At 41.6% G+C, this 24,756-nt stretch overlaps 1 protein-coding gene across 2 annotated transcripts in view; it reads left to right on the forward strand.

The window, feature by feature from the left end:
* The first annotated feature begins 1,396 nt into the window (after nucleotides 1-1,396).
* The window catches only part of SLC28A3 (solute carrier family 28 member 3), a 61,366-nt gene continuing 38,006 nt past the window's right edge, over nucleotides 1,397-24,756 (forward strand). The window contains exons 1-2 of one of the 2 annotated variants that reach the window (XM_059142123.1): nucleotides 1,397-1,603; nucleotides 22,367-22,462. In XM_059142123.1, coding sequence (XP_058998106.1) covers nucleotides 1,505-1,603; nucleotides 22,367-22,462 — 195 coding nt within the window. In that variant the 5' untranslated portion in view covers nucleotides 1,397-1,504. The remainder of the gene's footprint in view (nucleotides 1,604-22,366; nucleotides 22,463-24,756) is intronic. The other variant, XM_059142124.1, reaches the window with a different exon arrangement.

The following is a 24,756-nucleotide window of genomic DNA, read 5'->3' on the forward strand; positions in this document are numbered from 1 at the left end:
CTGCCCTTGTGCACCACCAGCAGCCATAAATGATACATAAATGGATAGACATGTTTGCATTCCAACAAAATTTTATTTATGGATACTGAAATTTGAACTTCATATAGTTTGCATGTGTCATGAAATATATGTTCCTTTGATTTTTCCCAACCATTTAAAAATCTAAAAATTATTCTTAGCTCTTATAAAAATAAGCAGCTTGGGGAGCTGGGTGGCACAGTGGGTTAAGCTACAGACTCTTGGTGACGCTTGTTTTCGATTCAGGTCTTGATCTCAGGGTCATGCAGTCAAGCCCCGCATAACGTACCGTGCTCATTGAGGAAGCTGTTGAGATTCTCCCTCTCCCTCCGCACCTGCCCCCACAACCCGCTGCCGTGCCTGTGCATTCTCTCTCTGTCTCTCTCTAAAATAAATAAATTAAAAAAGCTAAACAGCTGGCTGGGTTTAGCTCTTGAGCTATAGTTAGCTGCAGTAGGCGGTAGAGTCAGAATTTGAATCCACGCCATGTGTTTCCAGTGAGCTCTTAATCACTATATCCTCTAGATCATGATAATAATAGTAAATCATGCTCTTTATAGAAAACTCAGCAAAGTCTGAGAGAAAAAATAAAAACCACCCATAAAACCACAACCCAGAACTAACCATTAGTAATATCTGATACCTTCTTCCATTCTTTCATCTGCTGTGTGATGCAGTATTCCACTTAGTAATTCTAGCTTTTTCACTTATCATAAGCATATTTCACATTTCCGCAGAGGCCCACAATTGTAGCTCATTTGAAATGTACTAAGGGAAAGTGCTATTTTGAAAGAATCCTATAGCTAATGATTTCCTAAAGAATCCTTTTATTAAGTGAGCCGTTGGTCACATCCCATTTATCTGAGGCTTATTTGCATTTCTGGGAGTTGGATTCTTTAAAAGCCATCCAGTCTGCAGTCAGAGATGTAGTAAAAAGGCCTCAAAATCATCTAGACATGAATTTGACTTCTCACCATCCCTTTACTAATGAAATGATCCTGAGCAAACCATGAACTTTGCCACACTTCCGTTTTTGCTTATATGGAAGATAAACCATAACCACAATATACAATCATACATATGCATGAACCTAACACAGAATAGTGGTCCATTGGTAGCAAGGAGCCCTTACATTCCTTGCCCTGCCCTCCCAGGATTCCTAGTCCCCACCACCACCCGCAGGAAACAGATTATCTCCCTCCTGACCATTGGGAAAGCATCCTTTTCTGTTCTGTGCCCTGTAAGAGTTTTCCTGAGTAAAAATGGGGCCCCAGTTCCAGGGCTAATCAGGAATATAATGAGATGGGAGGATCCGAAAGCCTCCACGCCTTCCCCCTCTGGCTCCTGCTCCGCCCCACAGACTCTGGTTTACAAAAGTAAGCCGTGCCCAGGTTCCCACAAACAGCAGGTGGCATTCTGACATCAGCAGAGCCTGGGATCCTCTTCAGAGCTAACAAGGAACCTCTAGAGCAGACGTCCGAAAAGAATGCAGACCCCAGCCAATTCCAAGAGCAGCCACGATGTCCTGGAGCTAAAGAGTACGACAGCCCCCCCAGCAGAGGGCTACAGCAACATGGGCTTCCAGGTAAGCCGACAGTTCCTCTTGTTTCTGACAAAGTCATTGCAAATAATGCTCTTTCTAACCACCTTGGCAAGTTTCTGAAAGAAAGCAGCAGGCTTATGGAAATGCAGGAAGATTTTCTCAGGAAACACTTTAAACCTATTGTTTTTTCCTTCTTGGGTTCTTCTTGGGCAGACAAACCTGAAAAGTCTCTTTTAATAGAACTTGTTTTGATCCCTGACTTGCCCTGTCACTTAGAAACAAGTCTGTCCTCTCTGGCTTTTGTTTTGGGCTCACGGGCCCTGACAGTATTTCCCAAAGAGCTGGAAAATAAGGAAAGAATGGGGAGAATCCAGATGTTGGATGTAGGGAACACCTGAGGAGTTCTTCCTCTTCAGCAAGTCCCAAAGTCCCTGTCCCATGGTGGCCGCCCCAGTGCAGCCAGGTTAGGCAAACCAGTTGCATGTCATCAACCAAAACTCATTGAGTGATTAATGTCTCTGACCTCTGGACGAGGTGCTGCAGAAATCTAGAAGGTGTCCTGTCCCAGGGAAACACTGGGCTCTTCTGACGGGCTCTGGGATGGGGATTTTTCAGGGATGTCCCTAGCTGTGTTTCCTTCCTTAAGCTGACACAAGAGCCACACCAACAGGTGTCAGAAACCTCTTGGGATTCAGGGTCACCTCAGACAGGGTTACCTCAAACACCTCACCTTAGACACTAGCAAAGAAACAAACAAGGAAAGTAAATGTCTTTGGCACAAGTTCTAAGTCTTCCACCCACAAATGACTGTAACTTCCCTGAGCTTCAGTTCAGTTGTCTATATGTAGTCACAGTGATCTTCATCTCAGAGGTTACAAGTGTAAGGGAAGAGAAGTCTTATCCTCTCCTCTTATATGCACCTGAGGTCTGTGAATTAAACTGAGAAATGGCATATTAACCAGAGAAAGACGGACAAATTTTATTAGTCTTGAAATTTCTTTGGATTTTTCACTTTTAATGTTGTGTTCATGCAACTTCACAGAAAAGAAGTGAAAAATCCAAAGAAATTTCAAGACCCAGGGGTTTATATACCCTTTTAACAAAGGACAAAAAATTGTGGAAAAGTGTTAGGCAAAAAAAAAGAGAGAGAGAGAGAGAGAGAACTTAGGCTTTTAGGGCCAATAGTCTGTGGAGAAGTGAGTAGGAAATACGTTGGAGAAACTTATGGAATATAAGGTTTGATATGAGGTTATGCAATCTTATCCCAGTACCATCTCTTTGTCCAGTTCTGTTACAGGAGATGGGACACCTGTATAAGGGAAAGTCATGTCCTGCTTGTAGACAGAGAGACAAAGACCGAAGTGATCTTTTGGTGTCTGTGTTTTCTCAATTGCTTTCAGCTCAGAATAACTCTCAAACCAAAGTGGTATATTTTGGGATGGCATATCTTGATTCCCTTCATAAGAGTTAAATGAGAAAAAAGCCCAACTCCGAGGGCCTTTATGGTTCAAGAGAATGGAAGGGATAGAGTCAAAGTGAGTATGACAGCAAGACAAAGATGTCTGCAGAGGAGGGAGATCCACGTCACCCGCAACTGACAGCCTAGTCAGTGGGACACACATCCACCAAAGGTAGCCCTGACTTCTATCCCTCATTCTCTTCTATCAAAACAAAACATCTCCAGAGCTCAAACCCAGCATCTCTGGGTCTCAAACCCAGCAGAATAATACCACACACCAACACCAACAAGCAGTGACCAGGTTATTTCTTCTAACTCTTGCTGTTTGACAAGAATTTCAGCAAAACCATTAACTCCTCCCAGATAGGTCACTATTGGAAAGGGATACCAATTCAAGAAGGGATAATACACTATTCTTGCCCTCCAGGAGCAAAGCAGGCATAATCATAATATGATGTAGAATATGATGTTACTGTATATGATGTAAAAACAAAAGATACTGCTAGAAGTCAGCACCAAGTGCATTGTACATACATAAGCAAGTGGAGTTGGGCTGACCTGGGAGTCTCTCAGTTAGGGCTTCAAGAATGGGCAGGGATTCCCCAGCTGAACTGGGAGGGGTGTCAGCAGAGCCCTACAAGCAAAGAAAACTGTCTGCATAGGCCCAAGAGCCTGAAAGAACATGTGTGCTCAGGATAGAGAAGATGAGCTGGGGCTGGAGAGTAGGGACAGGGCCAGGGTGGCCCCAGATCACACAGCCTCCATGTGTGAAAAGGCATCGGGAAAGAATCCACCAGGATATACACTGCCAAGTTATTAAAATACTCTACTAGTCCTGCTGAGAGTGGACAAAATAGAAAGAGATTTGTGTGTGATTGGGACAGCATTTAGGAGGTTAGGATGATAATCATGGTGGAAACCAGCTCTAGGCAGAAGTACCGATACTGGTAGGAAGCCCCCTCGGCCATGGAATTAGCATTGAGTCAGGGCGACATAAGGGCTACTCTGGTTATTAATATCTCCATTTTCTTCTCTGTACGGTAGAGTAACAATATCATATCTTGAGGCTGAGAGAATCAAGTGAGGTAATATATGTTAGGGAAAAAAGCATGTAATATTTGTTTTAAAAAACTGTTCTATCCTAGTTTGTTCAGGTCATTGTAACAAAATACCACAGACTGGGGGGCATATACACAGAAATTTATATCTCATAGTTCTGAATCCTGGAAGTCCAAGATGGTGGCCGCAGAAGATTCAGTATCTGGTAAATGCCACTTCCTCATGGACAGTCATGTTCTTGGTGTGTCCTCACAAAGCAGAATGCACAAGGGAGCTCTCTGGAGTCTCTTTTATAAGGACACTGATCACCTCAAAGGCTCCACCACTTAATACTGTCACATTGGGCATTAGATTTTCCAAAGAGGAAATTTTGGGGGGTTGGTGGGGAAACATTCAGACCATAGCAAGTGCCTAGCACACAGTGTAAACATAGTAACAGTAGCTCTTGGTGTTGGGGCAGGTTAAAGAGTGACCAAGTCAACATTTCTCGCTTGAGAGCTCAACTTAGAGGTTCCCTTCATGTAGACAGGAAATCCAGAAATAGGGTGGGAACAAGGAAGACCATGAGTTCATTTTGAAGCCTGGTGGATGAAATTAGGGTGATTCCCTACCCCTAGATGAAGATGGAGAGGAGGCAGGAAGCTCTAGGCATGCATGCACCTAGGTCTGGAAGGGAACATGATGCGCTCGGGGGCCATTAGCACAGCGATGAGCCAGTGGCATGAATGAAATCAGCAGGAGGGAAACCTAGGGAGCCCCAGTGGTTTTTTTTGTTTGTTTGTTTTGTTTTGTTTTTAATTTTTAAAATTTATTTTCAGCGTAACAGTATTCATTGTTTTTGCACCACACCCAGTGCTCCATGCAATCCATGCCCTCTCCAATACCCACCACCTGGTTCCCCCAACCTCCCATCCCCCGCCCCTTCAAAACCCTCAGATTGTTTTTCAGAGTCCATAATCTTTCATGGTTCACCTCTCCTTCCAATTTCCCTCAACTCCCTTCTCCTCTCTAACTCCCCTTGTCCTCCATGCTATTTGTTATGCTCCACAAATAAGTGATACCATATGATAATTGACTCTCTCTGCTTGACTTATTTCACTCAGCATAATCTCTTCCAGTCTCATCCATGTTGCTACCAAAGTTGGGTATTCATCCTTTCTGATGGAGGCATAATACTCCATAGTGTATGTGGACCACATCTTCCTTATCCATTCGTCCATTGAAGGGCATCTTGGTTCTTTCCACAGTTTGGCGACTGTGGCCATTACTGATATAAATATTGGGGTACAGAAGGCCCTTCTTTTCACTACATCTGTATCTTTGGGGTAAATACCCAGTAGTGCAATTGCAGGGTCATAAGGAAGCTCTATTTTTAATTTCTTGAGGAATCTCCACACTGTTCTCCAAAGAGGCTGCACCAACTTGCATTCCCACCAACAGTGTAAGAGGATTCCCCTTTCTCCACATCCCCTCCAACGCATGTTGTTTCCTGTCTTGTTAATTTTGGCCATTCTAACTGGTGTAAGGTGGTATCTCAATGTGGTTTTAATTTGAATTTCCCTGATAGCTAGTGATGATGAACATTTTTTCATGTGTCTGATAGCCATTTGTATGTCTTCATTGGAGAAGTGTCTGTTCATATCTTCTGCCCATTTTTTTTATATGATTGTCTGTTTTGTATGTGTTGAGTTTGAGGAGTTCTTTATAGATCCTGGATATCAACCTTTTGTCTGTACTATCATTTGCAAATATCTTCTCCCGTTCCGTGGGCTGCCTCTTTGTTTTGTTGACTGTTTCCTTTGCTGTGCAGAAGCTTTTGATCTTGATGAAATCCCAAAAGTTCATTTTCGCTTTTGTTTCCTTTGCCTTTGGAGATATATCTTGAAAGAAGTTGGCTGATATCGAAGAGGTTACTGCCTATATTCTCCTCCAGGATTCTGATGGATTCCTGTCTCACGTTGAGGTCTTTTATCCATTTTGAGTTTATCTTTGTGTATGGTGTCAGAGAATGGTCGAGTTTCATTCTTCTACATATAGCTGTCCAGTTTTCCCAGCTCCATTAATTGAAGAGACTGTCAAATGTCTACTCTGCCTAGAGCAATCTATACTTTTAATGCCATTCCGATCAAAATTCCACCGGTATTCTTCAAAGACCTGGAGCAAATTATCCAAAAATTTGTATGGAATCAGAAGAGACCCCAAATCACTAAGGAAATGTTGAAAAACAAAAATAAAACTGGTGGCATCATGTTACCTGTGTAGCTTTACTACACAGCTGTGATCACCAAGACAGCATGGTACTGGCATAAAAACAGACACATAGACCAGTGGAACAGAGTAGAGAGCCCAGATATGGGCCCTCAACTCTATGGTCAAATAATCTTCGACAAAACAGGAAAAAATATATAGTGGAAAAGAGCCCCAGTGTTTTTGGAGCTATCAGAGAATGAAGAGGTCATGGGGAGAGAAGGAGAAGGAACATCAGGAGAGAGAAGCGTCTGGGGAAGCCAAGGGAAAAGAGAACTACAACATGAGCAGCAAAGACAAGTTCATTCGATTTGCCAACCAAGAGGTCACTGGTGACTGGGGGTGTGGATAGGGGCAGTTTGTGTTACGAGTGGGAGCTGAGAAAAGGGGAAAATAAGGGAAGGGAGGATGTTCCTTCTCCTGATGGAGAGCAGAGTGGTGAAGAGAGAGACAGGCTCAAGGGAGGCAAGTTTGGGGCTGTAAACAGGGGGAAAGAAATCTCATTGTGAAATATAACATGCAGAAAAACACACAAAATCAAATAGACAACTTATTATAAAGTGCCATCCATGTCAAGGAACAAGGCATCGCCATCCCTCAGCTCGGACGCCCCAACCCTGCACATCTGCCACAGCTGCCACTCGCCCCTGGGGGTGACAATGATCCCAACTTTATAGTAATCATTTCTCTGCTTTGTTTAATATCTTAACTTATAATTATGAATCCCCAAGCATTGTTTTTGTCCATTTTTAAACTTTATGTAAATAGAAAATTACAAGAGATTTCTTTGCTTATTTTAAAACATTTAGATGGAATTGGGCAAGAGGAATCATTCTGTATCTGACTTCTTGTGCTCAGTTTTTTGTTTCTGAGACTCAGCCATGCTGTTGCATGTAACAGGAGTTCATCCAATTTCATTGATATACAGTATTCTCCATAAACATTGCACAATTTTTCTATTTTACTGTTGGTGGACATTTATGTCATTAAGCTTGGAGATTTTAGGAGCTTCTACAAACAAAGGCAACTATAAATACTCTTTGACATGTCTGCTGTTGCACATGTAACCAATTTATTTGGTGTTATATTTAGGAGTAGAATTGCTAGGTCACTGGGAATGCATATATATTTTCAACTTTAGCAATAATGCCAAACTGGTTTCCCAAGTGGTTTTACCAGTTTACACTTCCATCCACAGAGTGTGAGTTCCTTTTACTCCAGAGCCTCACCATATTTATCTGGCTTTTTAATTTCAGTGATTCTGATAGATGTATAGTAAGTGGTGTTTAACAGGGAGGTTTCATTTTCATTTTCCTTTGTTACTGGCCACTAGATGCCAACTTTAAGAAATACTTGTTCAAGTTTCTTACCTATTTTCTCTGCTGGATTTTGTCTTTTCTTTACTGATTTGGAAAGAGTTCATTAAATGTTCTGAATACAAACCCTTTTTCAGTTACATGCTTTCCAAATACTTTCTACCACCCTTAAGCTGTCTTTCACTCTGTAATAGTTGGGTACACAAAAGGTAGTTATAGTGTGGTCCCATTTATCAAGTGTTTCTGTTTTATATATCCTGTTTATATATCCATCTTTTTCTGCCTTGAAAGATCATAAAAATACTCTCCCATATTTCCTAAAAACTCGTTGCTGCCTTCTACATTGAAGACTCTAGTCCCCCTGAAAAGAGATCTTATGTATAGTGTAAGGTGGGCATCAAGTTTTTGTTTTTCTACACAGGTATCCAATTATTTTGGCATCACTAATATATAGATACAGATATAGATATAGATAATTTTCCCCAATATTTAGGGTCAGTCTTCTTAGAATAGAACAACTGAAAGATTTTTCCAAAGTCCAAGTTGGGGGAAGGATCCAGAAAAGAGAGAAAGTAGAAAGTTGGCAGCAAAAGAGCTCAGATAAAGCTCAGAATTTCTAAGTGTGATCAATTTTTGAAGGAATACTTTTACTAAAGGGTGTTCCTTAGAAACCCAGCTAAAGTTGCCTCTTGCTTATGAGTCAGCATCGATTTTACCACCAATGGCCCTCAGAGCCACAGAGCCCATGCTCACTCTGACATCAGTTAGGTGGGACACACTTACGCAAAACTCGAGACAGGACTAGATGGGAAACGTGCTCCACTCTACACATGCAGAGAAAAGCTGACCTACTCCTTGAATTGCCTGGTAAGCCAGTCCAGTTTGAAGAGTTTGTTCAATGGAAGTCAAAATTTGGGAGGTCATCTAAGTGCAAGAATTATTTGGCACAGACCATTTGAATAGAGAAGTTCTGAGGTTGGAAGTAATTATGTAAAGAGGAAGAGCACTGTTTCCCTCTAACCCTGGAGGATGGCCACATGAATCACACCAGGTGGTTGAGTAGGTTTTCACTAACGCAACAGAGCAAATACATGGCAATAATTGCCTTTGTGAAGGAAGTTTAAAAAAAATTTTTTCTCTTTTCCTCAAATCAGATCATACCTAGACTTATTTCTAACAGCCTAGAAGGCTAGAACCCAAGGCTCTTCCATGACACCTCAGAGGGGATGGATTTAGGGATTCAGTTTTTTTTTTTTTTTTAATTTATATATTTTCAGTCTCTTAATTTAAAATGAAGGTGGTAGCACCTACTGACCCATTTCATCCAGACATTGTTGATGTTGATGAGAAGCCCTGGATGCTAGCTGAGCTGTCATTGGTCAAAATGAAAAAAAAAAAAAAAACAAAGGTAAGAATATTTGGAATTTTACATAGAACAGATTACTGTGAGCAGGAGCCCCAAGTCTTCATCAGGCTACAGAAGTTTGGGATTCTGTCTTCAGACTGCAGATTTAGACATAGTACAGTATGATTTTCACACAAACCAGAGATCTGGATTTGGAGACACCTAATTCTACTCCACACATGGCCTAAGGTATTTGACCCAGAAGCCGCTTATAGCCTTGGCATGCCTAATTGTTCTTTCTTTTTCCTGGAAGGGAATTTAAAAAGAGAGAGAGAGAAGAAAAGAAAGGGGAAAAAAAGAAAAAGATGGTATGCGTGTCTTACAGCTTCTGGAAGTAAAATAAAGACAGAGGTTTCTTCGGAAAATGCCGTGAGTCACATGGTTAAAGACCCTCCTGTCGGTGTTCAGGAACAAAGTAGATGATGCGCAGGAATGGTGCCACAGGAGAATGTACCTGAAGACTTCTCAGTGTTCCTTTCAGTCTCCTGACTCTGTAAATTCAAAACTTTGTTTGTTACCCTTCCAAGAGTCAAAACTCTTTGACATAAAGCATGACATTTACTGATTCAATGAAAATGTATCAACACTGTACCAGGCATCATGCAAAAAGCTGGGAACAGCAACCATTTGGTTAAAATTAGTTAACAATGGCAAATCGGCACAACATAGTCTGTAGAAAGCGCTATTCATGACATGAAAAAGTGGTCTCACCCAGACTGGGAGGTGGGGAATATTTCCCAAATGCTTGCATTCATTCATTCATTCAACAAATACACACACACACACACACACACACGTGTGTATATACATATGTGTGTGTGTGTGTGTGTGTGTATATACATATATATATAACATGTTTTTTTAAGATAAATTTAGTTATTTAAGAGAGAGAGCTCTGGAGGCAGGGAGGGGCAGAGGGAGAGACAGAGAGAGAGAGAATCTCAAACAGACCCCCTTGAGTGTGGAGCCCTACACCAGGCTCAATCTCACAACCCTGAGCTCATGACTTGAATCAAAATCAAGAGTCAGACGCTTAACTGACTGAGCCACCCAGGTGGCCCCCAACAAATACATATATTGAGCACCTACTACATGGGTGCTAGGCAGAAGGAAATACCAAGTATGGCACAAATAATTCCCTAAGCTACCATGTCAAAAATTATTGGTTCCCATCTCACATGACGCGAAGAAACTAAAGCCCTGAGTGGGAAGGTATGAGATGCATGTGCAGGGAACAGAAAATGTTGTAAAGAGAGAGCCAGACGGACGAGAGGCCAGTTCTGATTCACCTCAAGGCTCTTTGCTGATTTCAAAATCTTGGTCCTAAGAATCTAAGAACAATGATAAGTTTAGGTTTAAAACTGAGTTTTTATACTCTACAGACTCAGGAACATTCTAGAATAAACTATCCAGCCAGACTATAAGGAATGGTATAAACTCCTCCATGAAACATGGTCAGAAAACAGTCCATAAAGGTGAGGCAATGCTTTTTGTAACATGAGACAGTGTCAGCCATAGCTTAAAAGGGGACAAGCCAGGCATATCTGCTCCCCTCTGGACTATCTAGCTGCTTTACTCCCTCCACCTGCTCAACTTTGGGAGCATAGCATAGTTCCAGACAGCACAATCTACAAAGTTGTGCAGCTATCCAGCCCCCGATCTCTTGGGTCCTACTTTCCTGTCAGCGTCCCTCCCTTTGAATTTTATTACCTTTGACAACTTTTCTAACTTTTTATTTTTCTACTTCAAATTACTGCATCCTAATCCATTAGTTGAGAAATATTTGCAAGGAGGAAGTTGGTTAGAGGCTGCTGGTCTAACTTGCACCATCAGGAAGGTTTGAAATAGAAATTATGTAATTGAGGGCCAGACCCATTCAGAAAGAGCAGGTGAGAGCAAAGGTCTTGGTCCATGGTATGTTGGATCCAGCGAGGAAGGGAGAGAGAGACAAAGACACACACAAAACCAACAAGAGACATTTCCAGGAGTCAGCAAAATTAGGCTTCCTGTTGACCCACATGGCTATTTCCTCATTCCTCCTCAGAGCGTGAGGTCTTGAGGTCAGAGAAGAGGGAAGAGAGAAGTAGGAGGGGAGGAATTTAAAAGGCACAGCTGTAATAAGAAGTGGTCTGTCATAGTCCAAGAACTGACGGTACTGCGTGTGACTTTGAACTTGGCTGGCGATAACAAGGGGCCCCTTCTTAAGGAGGAAGTGGAGAAGGAAGAAAGGGATGAGCTTTCGAGAAAAGCCACACTGGGGTGGGGTGTGGGGTTAAACACATATACTAAGGTTAAAAGTCACATATTGAATCATTATAAGAAGAGAGAAACATAGGTTCTTTGGGTCAAGAGTTGAGGTTTCCACTGCCATTTAGGCAAGTTACCTAACTTTATATCTATTTCCCCATCCAAAAATAGGCTCTAATACCCTACACCCACAGGACTATGGGGAGATTGGTAGAAAGCACTAGCACCTCCCAAATGCTCAGGTATCAGGGACCATTAACCAAATCATTTAGGTGCTATTTTGGTCAGGGGCCAGACCAAGCTTTGAAAGCCACGTGTGAAGTCTGCCTGTTCATATAGCAGATACTGGAATCTACTGATAGGAAACTACAGAAGACACCAACAGGCAACTTTCAATTGTTTTAATGTCAACCAAATGTGAACGCCAAGCCCCTTGGGTCCCTGCCAGACTGAGAGACCTTGGCTCCCAGCATCTGTGTCTCTTCAATTGGCCTTTGTAAAGTTATTGTTCAAATACTTTGGTTCATTCTGATCCATTTCTAATTTAGTCAACTGCATCTCTAAAAAATATTTTACAGGCTCCAAATTTGTTCCATGTGTTTCTAATTAATTTATATTCATTTAGTCAGTGCTCTTTGGAAAGATGTTCTCGATTTTAAGAATCGTCAAAAAGCAACGTTTTTCCAAATGTAAGCAAATTCAAATGTGTACGGAGCAGTGATTATTCTCTTTAATGCCTAACTACCAACTGTTCTGGCATGAAATAGTCTGGTTCAAGGTAAGACTAATACTTAGGAAGTGACCATGATTTCCCAAAATAGCACAAGAGTAAGGCAGACCTGAGAAACCAAGGCTTCATCCTGGAGGTGATTCAGGCTTTGGCATCAAATGCATTTTCATTAAAAAAGGAGCTCTAGTATTACCCTTGATCCCTTTAGACAGACTAGAGATTTGCCTACTAAAAACAAATCAAAGCAGGAAATGAGAATAAGAAGAATTTTAGTTTCAATTGATAGAGTCAAAGGAATTATATCCTTGTTTCTTTATATTTTTTTTCTCAACTATAAGAAGACATTTAGCTGTTAAGAACATTTCTATTTCTCCCTTGACTAAAGGGGTTGCATCTTTGGAATTTTAGACACAGCTAAGTTCATTCTAATTAATTTGTAAATGCATTACAATGTGTAGGAGCTGAACTTTTTAAGTCTTTATCATGACTATAGTAAAATAAATACTATATGTGTAACTTTATGGTTGACAGCTTCTCTTCTAAATTCCCTAAGAAAAGGGGCCATATATGCAGCACTCGGCAACAACATTCTCTACCCCATAGTAGATGCATAAGAAATTATTTGTTAGAGGACTAAACGAGAATGCCTAAGACAGAACCCTGAGGAACTATGTAACATTAAGTCTTGAGTAGAAAGGCTCAACCCTGGACCCCCTAGTAGGGTCCAGGAAAGGGAGAAGTCTGGGCAGGAGGAGGAAACTAACCATGTGTAATATCACAGAAGCCAAGAACAAGACTATTTTAAGGAGGAAGTGGCCCATTGTGTATGATGAAAACTGGATTTAAGGACATGAAAACCATCCGTGACTTTGGCAAAGGTGATTTCCATAGAGCAGTAGCAGTGAAAGCCATATTGGAATGGGTCAAAGACCAAATGAGGCAAGAAAATAGAACCTTAGTCCATTGGGGCTTCTACAACAAAACACCACAGGCTGGGCAGCTTATAAACAACAGACTTATTTCTCACAGTTCTGAAGGCTAGAAGTCCAAGATTGAGACACCGGCATGGTTATTTTCTCGTGAGGGCCCTCTTCCTGGTTCATAGCCAATGTCTTCTTCCTATGGTCCTCATACAGTGGAAGGGGCTACAGTCCCTGTGGGACCTCCCTTGTAAGGGCACTACTCCCATTCCTGCGGGCTCCACCCTCATGACTTAAGCACCTCCCAAAGGCCCCATCTCCTAACACCCTCATCTCTGGGAGTTAGAATTTCAACATGATGAATTAATTATAGGGGCACACAAACATTGACCATAGCAACCTGTAAGTTCAGACAGAAGACTGGTTTTTAAAAGGAGGAGAAAGGATGTTTCTCTATGAATTCTTGGTTTCACAGCAATGAAAAATTGATACGGTTGCAAATATCAGAGAAGCAGGGGAAGGAAGTGTTAAGTAGAGTAGTGTGAGGAAAAGTACAGAGCATTGTGTCTGGCTCAGTAAGTAAGGAGTCCAGGTATTGTCATATTATTGCTCTAAGAATAGCTTGTCCAAGCTGAAATCATACATTATCAAATACAAAGTAAGAGATGCATCAGGAGGAAGACGGGCACCGAAGCCTTCTCCCCAGACCTGAGACAGACAGAGCACCTTCTAGTCAACCAACCAAGAGCAGGTGGAACTGCTTCTTGAAATGGATATGAAAGATGCAAAAGAACCCTCACTACACTGAGTTAATATATACAAGTACAGGAAAAATTCGGTATCTGTTGCAAATACCTCTAAATGCGATTTACATCAATGGCACCAAAATGAAGATAGTTATTAGAACTTGCAACTGGACCCTGTTGGGTTTTGGGGGTTTTTTTTCATATTCTTTTAAAGTGTTGATAAAGATGCACATAAACTATCACAAATTAATTTTAATATTTTAATAACTGGATCTCAATACCGTTGGCTCCCTTTTAGTATTACATATGCAATTTTATGTATTTTAAAACATTCTCCCATGCAAGTACTAACCAGGTTCGACCCTGCTTCGCTGTATTTTAAAACATTCTGAAGGAGCCCATAGGCTCCAGCCACTGTCCTGGTTTGGGACACTTCCCTGAAGTTGCACATAGCTTCAATCACAGTGGCAGAATTTAATTATAGCCACAGGGAGGTTAGATATGCAACTTTATTCTGGGAAATCATGGGCCCCACTAAAATTCAGAGCCCTATATTTAAAGGAAATAGGGAAGGGGCACCTGGATGTCTCAGTTGGTTGGCTGTCCTACTCTTGATTTTGGTTCAGGTCATGATCTCAAGGTCATGATATCAAGCCCTATGTCAGGCTTCCTGCTGAGTGTGGAGTCTGCTTGGGATTTTCTCTCTTTCTCTCCTGCTGCACCTCCCCCCTGCGCTCTCTCTCTCTCTCTCTAAAAAGAAGGGGGGGAGAAAGGAAGTAGAGAAGAACAGGTATTAGGGACAACTAGCAGTCTTGATAATATTTCCTACTGAGGTTATAGAATTCAACGGATGTTAATCGTATCATATTATTTATTGTTTGGGTCTTCCTTATCCTTACTTTTGCCCATTTGATCTGTGATAGACTGAAAGAGTTCTATCAGCCTCTTTCTAGATGTGTTTCTAGGTATTTCTCCCTCAGTTTCCTCTACATTAATCTATGCCATTTGTACACAGAGAGTCATGCTTCTCAGAGTATGAGATTATACTCTGATCATTGTTTCTCTTGGAACATGTTAGTTGCTTTTTTTAATCCTATATTCAGACGTGGTCAGTTAAGATCATGGACATTGCATGTTATATCTTTCTGAGTCACTGAGTCACTTCCAGTACAGATCCTCCTCAATTTACAATGGGGTTATGCCTCAATAAACCAATCATGAGTTGAAAGTATTGTATGTCAAGAATGTATTTCATATACCTAATCTACCAAACATTATAGCTTAGCCTAGCCTACCTTAAATGTGCTCAGAACACCTATATTAGCCTACAGTTGGGCAAAATCTTCTAACACAAATCCTATTGTACAACAAAGTGTCGAATAACTCATGTAACATACTGAATACTGTAAAGTGAAAAACAGTGGTTGCATGGGTACGGAACAGGTTTAAGCATATCAGTTGTTGACCTTAGTGATCTCATGGCCGACCAGGCAAGACCCAGCATCACAGGCAAGGATCATACTCCATATCACTAGCCCAAGAAGAGGTCAAAATTCAAAATTCAAAGTACAGTTTATGCTAAGTGCATAATACTTTCACAACATCATAAATTTGAAAGATATCACGGGATATGGCTATGTTTATTTGTTATTCCCTCTAGTTCAGTCAAACCTATTGATCTGCCAGATGGGTTTATTTGTTCTTAGTTCCTCTCAGCATAATTGATATTATGCTTTGTAAAAATCTTTTCACTGTATGTTTGTGTTTTTTTTATTTTTGTTTGGTTTCTTCTGAAGACTTATGTTTTCTTTTAATGATTCCTTTTATAACGAGCTTAAGATTATAAGTAACCACGAAAGTAATATATTTTCTAACTTCTTTTCTTTTCTTTAGTTCTCTTTCATCACTTGATTTTAGCTGAATATATATTTAAGCATTTACCTTTCTCCCTTAAACACTACTGCTTATCATCTCTTTCGGTTCCCAGAAATTAAAAGATAAGAAAATTGTCATACTCACCCTAACTTCTACTTTTTCTTTCCCTTCTCCTTCAAGTAAGTTTTCTGAGTATTTTTCTACATTGTCAGGGGTTAAAATATTAAAATTTGTTCTGGAATCTTAATCCCTGGATTAAGGTTTTAATTTATTAAATAGATTCAAAACATACTATCATTCCTTTTGCCATAATATCTCATTAATCTTTTGTTTGGCTGTTCCTCTGGTTTTTTCTCTGAGAAAATCATGGAAACCATGTTCTTTGAGTACATTCAGGCTTCAATTTATTTTTATAAATCTTATCATTACAAACCTTCCTCTGATTTTTCTTACTGGATCTAGAACTGTGCCTTTCCTTACCTTCTTATACTTAGGGGTTCCGTTTGCCCCTGGCTTACAAAGATCACGAGGGGAGAATGTCATCAGTACTCTGTGGCCCTGCCTCCACACACCCAATTCAAAGCTCCCTTCAGAGCATTCAGAGGTGACAGAGAATTGTGCCAGAGAAGTGTGACGAACCACAGGCGGTTTCCTTAATCCAGTCCATAATCCCACACAGGCCCACAAGATAAACAGGACCGTCTCAGGGAGGAACAGTCTAGCTAGAGCTCATGAACTACATTAAGGATTCCATAAACCTGAGACTTGAGTCAGAAGGCCACCTGAGCCAAGAGGGTCATGTGTAACAGGCAAAGAGCAAAGGCTTCTGGGATACAGCCTTTGAAAATGCAGTCATTCCGAGACAAACCCCATGCAATTTAGAGGAAACATTGTAGAGAAAATAGCCTTAAAATAGTGGACATCTGTAGGTTTTCATTTTATTTTTTTTAATATTTTATTAATTTATTTGTCAGAGAGAGAGAGGAGAGAGCACAAGCAGGGCGAGCAGCAGGCAGAGGGAGAAGCAGCTCCCTGTTGAGCAGGGAGTCCAATATGGGGCTCGATCCCAGGACTCTGGGATCATGACCTGAGCTGAAGGCAGAGGCTTAACAAACTGAGCCACCCAGGTACCCCAACATTTGTAGGTTTTAAAATGTAGAAAGTAAATAAATAAAGGGGAAGCTACATTCCCAAACAATGTGAAGAGATCAGATTCACCAAACAGATGTTGACTTTTCCATGCCAAATTTCAACCATAGAAGAAAAGTGGTTACAAATGCCTGAAAGCCAGCAAACAAGTAGCAAACTCAACTATAAAATTAATATAAAAGTCAACCGACAGAAGTCAATTACTATATGTGGCACTGGGTAGGTGATGAATGCTACTCTCCTATACAGTTGAGAATACAGCCTCAAAAAAATTAAGCCTGGATGTGAACCCAGAAATGACAATGGACCCAGCCTTTCATCATAATGTAATACCAATTAATATAGATAATTTGTCAATGTTCCTGAAAACGGTCATCCTAACATTCATGGTGAGCCATTTCCTTGGATCTCTTTATGTTGCATTTTGGAATTTTAAGTCACTATTTCAAACAGCTGCTCCAATCCAGTCCCATTTCATGTACTTAGAAATGGACACAGAAAGGTTAAGTCAATCACTTGAAGCTTAAAAAAAATGGAGGTGTATTTCTGACACCTTCATTTCGGCATCTAAGGTTTAGAATATTAGAACATATAGTAACCCTCTTGGAGAAGTAAAGAAAGCAGTCCTGTACCATTTTGTCTCTCCTCAGTCGTAGGGACATGATTTTAGCTGCACTATAATGAGCTCAAACAGCCCCCTGAAATATCCTTCTGTTGCAAAACAGTTACTAAATACTTCCATGCCTGCCATTGTGTTATACTGATGGTATCCAGCAGAGAACAGGGGACAGAGAATCTGGTTTCTCAGCTTAGAGTCTAGGGATATAATGCAGATTTACACAGTTCCAAGTTTTCCAAATGGTATCATATTCCCATTTTTGCCACTGGTCTTGGGATTTGAACATCTATAGCAATTTCTCAGGCATCACTCCTCAGAATGTATCCCACTGACTGCTTCTAGGAAGATTGCTTCAAAGATGTACAGAAATGTGGAGATAGGTAGAAGGATAGATGATAGATATAGATAGATCGATGCATACATACATATATATATATATATATAGACAGACAGATAGACATATACACACATAGTAAAATTAGCAACTCTCATCATCAATCTAAATCTGTTTTGGTGGTATAAATCCCTCCGGCCAAGGTAGATTAGCAAACACTTCACAAAACTTGCTGTGAAGTGTCAAGCTCTAGAACAAGGTAAAGATCTTCATACCAACTCCTCAGAGTCCTTATGAACACATTTGCCTGAAGGTACCCCAGGCTCAAGCCCATCACAGCCCCCTCAGCAAGAAGTCAGAGTGCACCAGGCCAAGCACTGTCTGCAAAAAAAGTCAGAGAAAGGCTCCCCGGCAGCAGAGTCACCCTAACCACAAAAACTGAGAAATGGAAGCCACATGGTGCGATCAGGGCCACCCTGGGAGGCCGACTGCCCTGTTGGAAGAAATGACCACCAAAGCCTAGGTATAGTTGAAAAGTAGCCACAGGTATCTCTTAGCACCTCTGCCATTTCTTTTTTTTTTTTTTTTTTTTTTTTAAAGATTTTATTTATTTATTTGTAAGAGAGAGAGAGAGAGTGAGAGCAAGCACAGGCAGACAGAGTGGAAGGCAGAGTCAGAGGGAGAAGCAGGCTCCCTGCGGAGCAAGGAGCCCGATGTGGGACTCGATCCCAGGACGCTGGGATCATGACCTGAGCCGAAGGCAGCTGCTTAACCAACTGAGCCACCCAGGCGTCCCACCTCTGCCATTTCTATCTAGTCTCTTTTTTTTTTTTTTTTTTTTTTTTTTTTTTTTTAGTGTATACGATGTTACACAATGATACACAATGTTACACTAGTTTCAGGTGTACAAACGTAGGGATTCTGCAAGTTTCTATACCATACTATACTTGCAAGCATAGCTACCATTTGTCTCCATACAAGGCTATTATAATACACTGGCCCTGCGCTGTACCTTTTATGCCCGTGACTTACTCATTCCATTACTGGAAGCCTGTCTCCCCCTCCTCTTCACCCATTTCATCCAACTTCCCCCCACTCTGGCAACCAGCAGTTTGTTTTCTGTATTTATGGGTCTCATTCTGCTTTTTGTTTATTTATTTGTGGGGGTTTTTGATTCTATGTATAAGTGAAATCATACAGTATTTGTCTTTCTCCCCCTGACTTATTTCACTAGCAAAATACCCTCTATGTCCATCCATGTTGTCCCAAACAGCACGATCTCATCCTTTTTTATGGCTGTGTGATATTCCACTCACTATCAATACAGACCCCATCTTCTTTATCCATTTATGTACTGATGGACACTTAGGCTGTGTCCATGTCTTGGCTATTGTGAATAATGCCGTAGTAAACATAGGGGTGCATATATCTTTTTGAGTTTTTGTTTTCTTCAGATAAATATCCAGAAGTGGAATTGATGGATCTTCTGGTAGTTCTGTTCTTAATTTTTTTGAGGAACTTCTACACCCTGTTCCAGAGTGGCTGCACCAATTTGCATTTCCACCAACAATGCACAAGGGTTCCTTCTTCTCCACATCCTCGCCAACACTTCTTATGTCCTGTCTTTTTCATTCTAGCTATTCTGACTGGTCTTTTAATATCTAGAATTCAAACCAGGTCTTGATGGAGGGGAATTTAATCTGTAGGTGTACCTCTATCTTTTTAGATATTCCCGAAGCCAAAGTGTCCTGGCCCAAGGTTCAAACTCTACAGGCTTCATACAGTTTGGGTTGGACAGTGAGTCCAGATCCCATTTTGGATATTTCGGTTGTATAACCTGAGTCACACCATCCATTTATCTCTGCTTTAGATTCTTCATCTGTCAAAATGGAGATCACAGGACTTTAAAGAGTTTATGTGTCCTGTACCTACTACATATTATATCGAAGCAGGTGCAAAGAAAAGCAAAAGCCAAAAGTAACAAGGGAGAAGCTTACTACCTGCAGATAAAAGTAGGACGTGGGGAGTACAGAACTGGAGTGGAAGCATTGCTCAAGGTTTGCAGAGCCCCAAGTACCCTGCAGCTTCCCACTCTGGCGTCCCCAGGATGGGGCCCTGGCATTCATGGCCCGGCTGGAACCGTCCACACACAAGGCAGCAGGACGTAGGGAAAAATGAAACGGGAAGGGAGCACCTGCCAGCCATCCCTTAAGGATTATTCCCGAGCTGCCCTACTCAGGGTACCACATCTATTTATATTTTGATTGGCTAGAATTTAGCTGTAAGTGGAAATGTAGCCTCTTTTCAAGGTGGCTATCTGTTCAACTACAATTCTATAGAAGGGAAATACCATAAATAGATGAGGCAGTGGTTTCAGTAATTTCTCGGGTTTTAGAAGTTGTGTTTAGAAACTGGGTGAAAGGAGTAAATTAATAATAATTTTGAAAAGAAAAGAAAGCCTCTGTCCATCTGTACTCCCTGCAACACTCACTGGGGACGTATGGAAAATGTGGGATCGAAACCCAGGCACAAAGGACTCCAGGCTCAAGGATTTGCCCTTCAGAGAGTCTCAGGCCAGAACTGAGTACACTCAGCAAATAACAGTAACTAGAGAAATTAAGTACCATGCTGTCAGCTGCTTAGAAATACTCATACACAACACCGCAACGTTGTCACCCGCTCAGTGGAGTGACAAGCTTGCACGCAGAACACAATATTGTTTGTAGCGCAGTGTCCTAAGATAGGTAGTCTTCTGTATGAATGTATCTACTTAATCTGAATTGCTAAGTAGATGTAAAGAAACAAGGAGCTAAGGAGTCATTATGGACCACCCCTTCAGGCACCTCGGACTCCAATCTGAAAAGAAGCAATAAAACAAAGCCAAACAATGTCTCAAGGGTTATTTTTCCAGCACCAGTCTACACACACTGCGCCCCCATTATTGCTGTTGGAAATCCTCCAATGAAACACTTCCTGGACATGTTAAAAAGCCAAGGCGTACACTCCACTAGGGGGTAAAACAATCCCATTACATGTTACAAAATAAGTCCAGGGGTGCCCTTGTCACCAGTTAGGCCTACTCTACCCCAACCCCAAACACACACATACACACACACACACACACGCACACGCACACGCACACGCACACGCACACACACATCCCTTCTTGCGTGAACTTGAAAAAGGCAGGCCCCTTCCTTGCGCGCCGTACGTTTCAGATTCTGCCACCAGGTGGCGGGAGTCATCAAGAATTAGCGGGAATTACCACGAAGGTCGGGCTGCTCCTCCGGCAGCCAGAAAAACGTCAGGATTCTGGAAGAGATCACAAGAACACCCAGTGGAAACTGGGGTATAGACGGGTAGACTGAGGCTGAGTAGATGTGACCGACCCAGCATGACACATGTAATTAGAGACCCCGAAGACCAGCACCCTCCTCTACCTGTGTCTTGTATTTCCACCAACTCATGCTGTTTTATTTTTAACTTTTTGTTAAGGAAATTTTCAGCATCTGTGAAAGTGAGAATCATAAAATGAGTCCCTAAGTGCCCACCAGCCGGCCTCTGTAATGAGCATATTTTGTTGTTCTTCCCCGCGGTATACAGCGCCCCCTACTGTATTTGTTACCGAATACTCAGCTGTACACAGGGCTGCACCCATTAATGCAATACTAAAGTCACTGCGGTTCATTCAACCAAAAAGACTTGTTAGCGTCTCCTATGTGTGGAGACTGTGCTAAAGTAAGATATACAGCCATAACACAACGGGCAGTGTGGCAGCAACCCTTCCACGCATAAATCACGAGTGTGCTGGAAGTTAGATTTTATTCATGCTTTATACACTCTTGGGTTTCAATAGATGGAAAATGCAACCCAACTCAGGACTGTAATTCTTTTATAGCTTCTTGGAACCAGCCAGAGAGCCAAAGGTAAAATCAAAGTCATACACTTGTTCTTTCAAAGGCAAGGTCACAGGCCTAGCAGAGGACATTTCCTAAAAAGCTAAAGGGACCTACCTGACATGGTTTATCTATCTTGTTGCCTTACTTGGAATGAAGTGCCTGAGGAAGGCAAATCAGGATGAGATGGAAGAAAGATTGGGCTCCCCCTCAGAACAGGTAAAGGAGAGGCGAGCCAAATGTCCGTCACACCTCAAAGCAGCAGCTCAGGGGTGAGGACATGCCTCCAAGAACACAGCTTACTCACTTCCTTAAGGTAAAATCACGACAGCCTGACAAAAGAAGGCATTTTTCTTATTCTCTTTCTTATTCCCATTACTACCAGAGATTGCTTTAAACTAAACAAAGCACATTTTAGCATCTCAAAATTCCAACGTCTAAGAAGAAAATTATCTGTCCTGCATTTTGCTTTATTTTATACGTTGGAGGCCTATGTTATGTGACACACCTTTGTCTCAACTCTTATTATAAAGTCACATGACTTAGATGCAGGCACCTGGTCCTCCTCTCTCTCTTTTTCAAGTTGGGCCACACCATTCCTTCTAGCAGAGCAGAGCAAAACAGAAATCATCTGTTTCTTTATGAGCCCAAGATTCACTGGTTCTTTCTTTATTCAGCTGACGCATCTGAGCACATCTCTGCCACCCCATCCTTCAAAAGTCTTCTAGGTCCTGTTTCTTGAGAGAACATTGGGGTTTGGGGGTTCTGAAATTGTATTTTTGCAATTTATGCTTTTTTCTTAGAATGAAGACGACTTTGGTGAGAGCCAGAAAATATCAGGAAATAACTCGCTAAGGTGTAGAGTTACGCAAAACGGAGAACACAAAACCGCGACGCAGGTACTTGGGTGATGGTTGAGTGACTCTATTACCATGGTAACTGCTGTGCAGCAGGGACTGAGAGCTGTGGGGACAGAAAGCTGGTGCTCAGCTGGCGCTCAGAGGAATGAATTAAATGGTAATTAGGTTGTGTAAGGCAGAGTCGTGAAGACAATACACACACTCAAACAAAGAGATTTTGTATTGATACACCTGTCCCCAGAGTTTTCTGCTGGGAGAGTACGTAGGCTCTCTCTGGACATGTCACTGGCACAGATTCTAAGCTCCATCCTAAAGCAAAAGGCACTGGCTTAAACCTAAGTGTCTCAATTTTAAAGCAGGTGAGGCAGATGAGGTAGGATGTGGTTCTAAAACTGTCCATCATGCCCTAGGGCTCCCAGAGACACCAAAGTTTATAGCACACTGAGGCATTCTGTCACAAGACCACTTTTCTTTTTTTATATATTGAATTCTGGGCAGGAGCTCCTCGGAAGAAAGCCTTCTGTTCCTAAAAACTAAGCAGATTATCCATGTAGATCATCTTTTTTTTTTTTTTTTTTTTTTTGGTAACACCTGGGTGCTGACTATCAAGCCATTTATTTATTATTGAAACAAAATTTGGAACATAAAAAAATTACCTATATAAATCCAGAAAAAAATAGATGCCTAACATCTTAAAATATGACCTTTTAAGACAAATATACACCCATGTGCATATGTTATGCTATCCATATCACTACTGTCCATTTTACTTAGTATATTGTAAAAAGTATCCATTTCACTCATTATTCAAGAAAACAACACTTCTGTGATATGAAACCTGCACATAGTTTATAGTACCTTTGCTCATGACAGCCAAAATGTGGAAGCAGCCAAGATCTCCTTTAGCAGATGAATAGACAAATGAACTGTGGCTCATTCAGACATGGAATATTCTTCAGCACCAAAAAGACATGAACCTTTGAGCCAAGTAAAGACGGGGGTGGGGGGGAGAGAAGAGACTAAGAGCAAGATGGCAGAGGAGTGGGAAACCTAAATATGGTTGGGTCCCAGGAATTCAGCTAGATAGTTATCAAACCTGAACACCTACAAACTCAATAGGAGATCCGAAGAGAAGAAGAGCAGCAATTCTTGGAACAGAAAAGTGACCACTTTCTGGAAGGTAGGATATGCAGAGAAGTGAATTCAAGGCAACATTCGGGAAGATAGACTGTGGTGGGAGTAGGGGCCAGCTCTCAGCAAGGGGTAGAGCAGGGAAGCACAAAATCAGAACTTCAAGAAGTCCACTCCATGAATAGACATTGCTCCAGAGGCTAAGTGGGGGGTGGAGCCCTTGAGGGGACAGTGTGGTCTCAGGACCCATGGGGTCACAGAAAGACCAGAGGTGTCTGAGTGCAGCAGAGTTCCCAGGTATCAGAGTGGGGAAAATGGCTGCAGAGATGGAGCCAAGGGGCGTGCTCTAAGCTCGGGTTACCTTAAACGTGATCCAAGGCACAGCTGGGCCACTGCTCTTAGAGTGGCGTGGAGTGCACTGCAGGAAACAGCTGGGTTTGGAGACTCTAAACGTGGCTGGGCCAGATATAGAAACACTCGGTCACAGGTCGGGTGAGCTCAGAGTGCTGCTGGAGACCAGCGAGATGGGAGGGACTGACTGCTTTTCTCCAAGGACACACTGAGGAGTGGGGCCCTGAGCTCTCAGCCCCTCCAGGGCAGGAGATTGGGAGGCCGCCATTTTCATTCCCGTCCTCCAAACCAGTACAGAAAGCATTCAGGGAACAAAGCTCCTGAGAGCAAACCCAGATTACTTAGCCTGGCCCCTGGCAAGGTTGGTGCAATTCTACCTCAGGTAAAGACATTTGAGCATCACTGCAACAGGCCCCTCTCCCAGAAGATCAACAAGAACATCCAGCCAAGACCAAGTTCACTGATCAATGAGAACTGTAGAACTCCAGAGCTGGGGAAAGCAACACCTAAAATTCATGGCTTTTTTCCCATGATTCTTTAGTCTTTCAAAGTTAAATGTTTTTTCTTATTCTATTTTTTAAATTTTTCCTCTTTCTTATTTTAATCTTTTTAAACTATTTTATCTTACCAATACCTTTTTTTAAAAAAATCTTTTTAAATTTTCATTGTTTCTATCCCTTTATTGTATTTGACCTTATTTTTTAATTAAAAAAATAATTTAAGATTTTATTTATTTATTTGACAGAGATCACAAGTAGGTGGAGAGGCAGGCAGAGAGAGAGAGGAGGAAGCAGGCTACCCGCCAAGCAGAGAGCCTGATGTGGGGCTCGATCCCAAGACCCTGGGATCAT

This window comes from Mustela lutreola, chromosome 12 (genome assembly GCF_030435805.1).
Source record: "Mustela lutreola isolate mMusLut2 chromosome 12, mMusLut2.pri, whole genome shotgun sequence".
Classification (NCBI taxonomy): domain Eukaryota; kingdom Metazoa; phylum Chordata; class Mammalia; order Carnivora; family Mustelidae; genus Mustela; species Mustela lutreola.